Genomic DNA, 7,046 nt, shown 5'->3' with positions numbered 1-7,046 from the left:
CTACACTTTAGCTAGCCCAAGGACGGATGATGGTCTGTAATAAACTGCATAGTTCAGCTGTATTTTGTACTTGGTCACGATGTGTAATAAATTGGTGTAAACCAAAACCATTGAGCACATTTATTTATTTTTTATAATCAAATATCAACATCACAAAACCTCTAATGGAAACAAACGGCAGGTTCACAAACGGTTCTTTTTGTCTCAGGTTTCGATCGCTCCGTATTTACAATATTTAAAAAAAATCCTAGTTTCCATGGCAACACAGTAATAAGCTTAACTTTATTCACACTTTGAATTTTTTTTTACTTTCCTCTGTAATTCAAGAAAAGTACTGACATCCAGTGGAGTTTGCAGTCTCTACCTACAAAGGCACACAGAACAGTATGTGAGCAGAGGAGCGTCCAGGGAGAGAAGGAAGACTTTCCCTCCGGGGAGAGGAAGGAGGAGCGAGTTACAACACACAACTTAAATTAAGAGGAGAAGAGGAAGGAAAGGGAAAAGGCTTGGTCCTAAAGCTGCAGGACACCATCAGAAGTTAAGTGCACATTGTCCTGGAGGCTGAGCCGGAGCGTCCTCGTCCCGATTCCTCTCACCACCGAGCAGCTCTCCTCGACTCAGACGCAGTTCTCTCACCCGCCAGAGAGGGCGCCTGATTCACAAGGAGCAGCCGGCCATGTACTTCCCTGAGGAAACGATAGAACCAGGAAATGTGTCAGCAAGTGGAGGGAGCGAGAGAAAAGAGAAACTTCATCACATGAATAATCATCTGATAAACGAGGATGCTCCTGACATTTTCTTGAGTTGTTAATTTCATCTTCTTGAGAGTTAAACCAATGAATCTCTGATAAAAAACAATTACATTTAACATGTTTAAGTTATTTATATTGTTATACGACCTGTGATATTACAGATGAATCTATCCATCAGGTTTTTCAAATCATTTATAATTTGGTTCGAGCCGTTGGAAGCTGTTACTGGTGGATTTATTCGTACTGTTCTATATTATATAAACAAATTAATTCTGGTTCATCGACAGCCTCATTAAAACAAAAGAGGTCAGAAGAGATTTTGTCAACCTGAAAACCCAAAAGTTTTTTTTATCTGTTAAAAAAAGTCCATCAGAATTATTGACTTATAGATCATGAATAAAGCAGCTGGTTCTACGTCTCATTAGAAAAGGAACTCTTGTTCCAACATGGCAACAATCCAAGAGTTAAGGATATTCAATAGCAGGAAAATTCTCTTAATTCAGGAGATGGAAACAGAAAAATATTCATTTAACATTTAGAAATGATCTTATCTCCCAAATCAGAATTATAGCATTTGACCTTCTGTCAATCCATTAATCGATCACATATTATATAATAAGAATAATATAACAACTGAGGAAGAATAAACCAACTTCTACCATCATTTAAACTGTCAAATCCTTTTTTTAAACGTATAGTATAATGTAAAACTCTATACAAAGGGGAAGTAAAATAATCTATAAAATTAAGTTTTTCCTGATGTGTGATTAAAGCTCCTCCTCCACTCATCAGATCGTCACCTGTGGCGAATCTCTTCTTGACCAGCGACATGCGGTAGCGGCTTCCCACCAGCTCCACGTCCATGCCCGACAGCGACGCCCCCGAGCCCACGAACTGCACAGCCAGGCTGGGTGGGGGGCCGCGGGGGACCTCCAGGCACTGCCAGCTGGCACACAGGGTCCCTGAGCCTGGGACGGGACAGACGGACAGAGACAGAGAGACACAGAGAGACAGAGAGACAGCGACAGAGAGACAGAGAGACAGAGACACAGAGACACAGAGACACAGAGAGACAGAGAGACAGCGACAGAGAGACAGAGACAGAGACAGGGAGACAGAGACAGAGACAGAGAGACAGAGACAGAGAGAGAAACAGAGACACAGAGACACAGAGAGACAGAGACACAGAGACACAGAGACAGAGAGACACAGAGACACAGAGAGACAGAGAGACAGAGACACAGAGAGACAGAGAGACACAGAGACAGAGACAGGGAGACAGGGAGACAGAGACACAGAGACACAGAGACAGAGGGACAGAGACAGAGAGACACACAGAGACACACAGAGACACAGAGAGACAGAGGGACAGAGGGACAGAGGGACAGAGGGACAGAGGGACAGAGAGACAGAGAGACAGAGGGACAGAGGGACAGAGAGACAGAGGGACAGAGGGACAGAGGGACAGAGGGACAGAGAGACAGAGAGACAGAGGGACAGAGGGACAGAGAGACAGAGACAGAGAGACAGAGAGACAGAAACACACATACTGATTAACTGCAGTGACAACACAGTGGATGTTTTCTCTTTCTTTTAACTTTGCACCACAAACTGTTTATAACAATTTATCAAACAGTGAGAGTCTGATGAAAAAGGTGAAAAATGATATTTTAAGAACTGGGACGCTGCTGATCTTCCCAGTTGCTGTTTTCATGTGTTAAAAGCATCAAACCAGTGGATGAAGATTCGTTTGAAAGTCCTTATACACGACATCTGTGAGTAAATTAAGTTAATGAGTAACACAAACGCTCAGAGTGAAAACCCTCAAGACGTTTTCCAGCACGTCTGCTTCTGTTTACAGGACGTCCAGTAAAAGAAAATTAATATTTGTCTCAAAGCTGTCAGACGTGATTCATGACATTAAACTGCACTCGGACATGTTTGTCTGGAGGAGAGCAACGAGCTGGAGGACAGCATCTGACAAAGGGACAGGGAGGAGTTATGTTGACCTTTTAGTGCTTTTGTCAGCGGCTTATAAACCAGAGACGTGAACGTTTTCAGGCTTTAACTTCTCATCCATCACTGAGGCCTGTGATCGGTCCCTTTCAGCCCAGGAGCTTCACACCGAGCTAATAATATATCATTAAGTGGAAACTAAAAAACGGAGAAATGTGGGTGTGTGGAACAAAGACACACAGGTGAGGTCACAGAGGAGTTCATTTGAGGCTTTTCTCTCCTAAAGTCGAGCCATAAAACTGCTCTGTCGTTCCTCCTCTTCTCTTCGCTCCATTTGGTTCCTGAAAAACAAGCGACGCTCAACTCCACACGTGATAATAGAGGAAGATCTCATGCTCGTCTTCATATCAGTGCTGCAGTCAGAGGCTCCTCCACCGGGCGGGTGAGAGCAGCTGGGACCTTCCAATGCTAACGCTGCAGTTAAAAAGGTAATGATACGCCTCCAGATTTCAGCTTTTTAAAAAAGAAAAAAGGATTTCTTTACTCTTAATTACTCGTTTCAATATGATATATTATATATAATTTTATACAATAATATTGCTTTTGCACACTCTGTCTACATATTCTTACACTCATAGTATATTATATTATCTATTGTATAGTCAAATACTCATATTTATACCTCTACTATATATCATATATTACATCATACTCTCTGTATATTCTTTGTATATATAAGTCTATAAACACATATTTATACTTGTGTACATGTTATAATTATTATTATTATATTACCATTATTATTATATATACTGTTGCTGCCATTATTACTATATACTGCTATTATATTGGGTATAATTACTATCATATATAAATATATATTATGTTATATTATATACTATATATACTGTACTATTTTTATATACTGTCTAACAATAACATTACCATCATATCATCAGTACTATTACCATCATCTTGCCACTGCACCTTATCTACCTATTTATCTTGTGTTTCTGTTTTTTATTCTTTCTACCTCAATATTTTTTATTTTATTCTATTGTATTGTATTTTATTGTATTCAAAGATACCGGCTGCTATGACGACTTAATTTCCCTTCGGGGATGAATAAAGTAATCTATCTATCTATCTATCTATCTATCTATCTATCTATCTATCTATCTATCTATCTATCTATCTATCTATCTATCTATCTATCTATCTATCTATCTATCTATCTATCTATCTATCTATCTATCTATCTATCTATCTATCTATCTATCTATCTATCTATCTATCTATCTATCTATCTATCTATCTATCTATCTATCTATCTATCTATCTATCTATCTATCTATCTATCTATCTATCTATCTATCTATCTATCTATCTATCTATCTATCTATCTATCTATCTATCTATCTATCTATCTATCTATCTATCTATTAACATTTGTCTGACACGATGCAGCGAGTGTGAACCGCCCAGAAGCCGAGGAGATGAGAACTCTGGCTCGAATTTGAAGAATCAGACGTGTGCGGATAACGTGAGGCGAGCTGAGAACGTTGAGATGTGGACGAGGTTCCTTCAACAATGAGCGACAGGAGATAGAAGCAGAGAGGCTCTGACCTTTGCTGTGATTGGTCGGCGAGATGTTGGGGAGTTTCCACAGCAGCCGTCTTTCTTCTGCGTTCCTGTCGAGGGAAACAAACGGGTCGTGAGGCCTGAGCTGCTCCTTAATCTCCATCCTTTGACTTCCTCTAAAACCCCTCTCCTGTTAATCCTTCTTAGTCGTCCTTCATTTTCTTTTACTGAGGCTGGATCAAGAAATATTGTTAATGGACATAATCTTAAAGAACAAGCAGCTCAATTTGGAGGAAAACAGGGAATATGGACGTTATACCAGAACTGCAATAACTCCAATCGACAAAGTGCACGAATGATTGGGAAAGAGGAGGTGTCTCCCCCCAGAATTTCTTTTTTTAATTTGCCAATACTAAGATTTTCTATCATTTTAAAAAACGTAGGAGAATTCATCCCCTTCACAGAAATGTCACTGTGAAAAGATGATGATGATAAACCTCTGTCTCTGTGAAACATCATTTCTTTCTGCCAGCTGACCTTTAAAAACGCTTGTTTTCAACCCCAGACTCACAACCTCTGATATGATGATCACAAGGATCCGTCTGTGCATTTCAATCATATCCTCTTGTTCACGTTTATCAGATAAACAAGCTACAGGAGGCCAACAGTCCCAACACACAGGTTCCTCTCTGCTCACCAGGAGGCCGGCGGCTGGCACTGCAGGTCGGTGGCCGTGTGGTCGAGCGGGAGCAGCACCTGGACGGCGGTGAGCTGGGTGGAGGGGGCGGTGGCCGGGCAGCAGTGATAGTCCAGAGACACTCGGGTCACCGTGCCGCTCCGCTGACACTCGGCCGACAGCAGGAGAGGAGCCCGGCCCGGATCCTGAGAGGACACCTGAGGGACCACGGAGACTGTTAATGTCTTCATGAAGACAGGAGGAAGAAAGGAAGAGTCCGGGGCAGGTTCGGTTTCTTCTTTAGTTCAAATAATCTCACTTAAGATGGTTTGTACTCTTTACTTCATGTGATCTGTCACTAGTTTTTATATAACTTCTTTACAGTTGACCCAAAGGTTTTGTTTTAAAAAAAAAAAAAAAATTCTACAGATATGAAGGATAAGGTTTTCTGTAATAATCAATATAGAAACCTAATATATATTATGTTATATTATATACTATATATACTGTACTATTTTTATGTACTGTTTAAAAATAACATTACCATCATATCATCAGTACTATTACCATCATCTTGCCACTGCACCTTATCTACCTATTTATCTTGTGTTTCTGTTTTTATTCTTTCTACCTCAATATTTTTTATTTTATTCTATTGTATTTTATTGTATTCAAATATACCGGCTGCTATGACGACTTAATTTCCCTTCGGGGATGAATAAAGTAATCTATCTATCTATCTATCTATCTATCTATCTATCTATCTATCTATCTATCTATCTATCTATCTATCTATCTATCTATCTATCTATCTATCTATCTATCTATCTATCTATCTATCTATCTATCTATCTATCTATCTATCTATCTATCTATCTATCTATCTATCTATCTAATAAATTATTATTATAATTAATGAGAAACCTGTGAAATAAAGTATTAATATGGTATATATATAAAAAAAAAGTAAAAAAATGTGTTTGACACCATCAGAGATAGATGAGGAACAATTGTGGCTGTGATGATGTAAGAAGTTCAAAAGGTAAAAAGAAGCAGGAAGTGTCAGTGACCTGATACTTCAGCAGGCCCACGTTGTAGTAGGAGGCCTGAGGGTTGAGCTCCGCCTCTCTCTGCAGGTAGAGCTGCAGAGCCTGCATGTTGAACCAGAAGTCCCTGGTGTCCGGGTCGCTCTGGGACGGGTCACTGAGCAGGAGACACAGCAGAGACAGTTTAGATTTCATACAGGAACAAAACCAGTTTGCGAGGCAAACCACAGATAAAGACTACGGACCTGAAGAGCAGCTTTTGATTTGGCAGGAAGTGATCGATCCTCGACATGTGGACCAGCCTGAAGCTGAGAACGGGGACGTTGGGGTTGGCCGTGAAGATCCTGGTGATGCCGGCCGGGAAGGACATGGTCAGGTCGCCGGTGATCTTCACCAGACAGCTGCCGGAGGACGGAGAGACACAGACCAGTTCAACAGAGAATAACAACCGTACCAACAAAGAAGAGACCAGAACTGGACTGGTTCTGTAGAAAGCTGCTGACACTCACCGGTTATGCTGTCCACCTTTGAAGTAGGCGTTGATGTACTCAGTGATGGCGGCTGCCACTGGCCACGCCTCCTGTGTGCTGAGGGAAATGGGACTGGGGCCTCTGGACAGGTGCACTGGGAGGAAGAGATGTTGATGGTACTAATGAACCAGGGTGAACGTGAACACAAACACTTTAAAAGGACCAGGGAAGTTAACATATGTAGTTAGGAAGAAAGCTTCTCAATTTTACAGTATCTGGGAGATGTTTTTGTACTTTGTTAAGAATGGTGACATTGAAGAGGCATTGGAAATGTGAAGTGACTAATCTGGTGTGAGGAATGTGTGCTGTGCTCTGTTTCTTGTTAGTGACTGTATTCTATTGTACTTATATATATATTTAATTTTGTTTTCATTTTGTTTAATTTAGTATTTTCATTTATATCAATTTTTTGTACTTGAATTTATGTTGTTATCAGATCTTAGCAATTTCTGTGACTTGTATTATTTATTTCCATTTATGCTGCCACATGTTCAGGTTGGGGAAA

General features: G+C 40.4%; 1 protein-coding gene across 1 annotated transcript in view; it reads right to left on the bottom strand.

Annotated features, from left to right (window-relative positions):
- Positions 1–149: 149 nt before the first annotated feature.
- The window catches only part of fcho1 (FCH and mu domain containing endocytic adaptor 1), a 43,917-nt gene continuing 37,020 nt past the window's right edge, over positions 150–7,046 (bottom strand). The window contains exons 21-27 of the mRNA XM_061078419.1: positions 6,521–6,635; positions 6,257–6,412; positions 6,036–6,168; positions 4,987–5,183; positions 4,335–4,399; positions 1,553–1,720; positions 150–686 (exon numbers count right to left, since the gene is read on the bottom strand). Of these exons, the coding sequence (XP_060934402.1) occupies positions 658–686; positions 1,553–1,720; positions 4,335–4,399; positions 4,987–5,183; positions 6,036–6,168; positions 6,257–6,412; positions 6,521–6,635 (863 nt within the window). The 3' untranslated portion in view covers positions 150–657. The remainder of the gene's footprint in view (positions 687–1,552; positions 1,721–4,334; positions 4,400–4,986; positions 5,184–6,035; positions 6,169–6,256; positions 6,413–6,520; positions 6,636–7,046) is intronic.

Source organism: Limanda limanda, chromosome 9 (genome assembly GCF_963576545.1).
Source record: "Limanda limanda chromosome 9, fLimLim1.1, whole genome shotgun sequence".
In the NCBI taxonomy this organism is placed as follows: domain Eukaryota; kingdom Metazoa; phylum Chordata; class Actinopteri; order Pleuronectiformes; family Pleuronectidae; genus Limanda; species Limanda limanda.
Note: the sequence above shows the minus strand (reverse complement) of the source record. Positions and strands in the feature narration are given on the sequence as shown.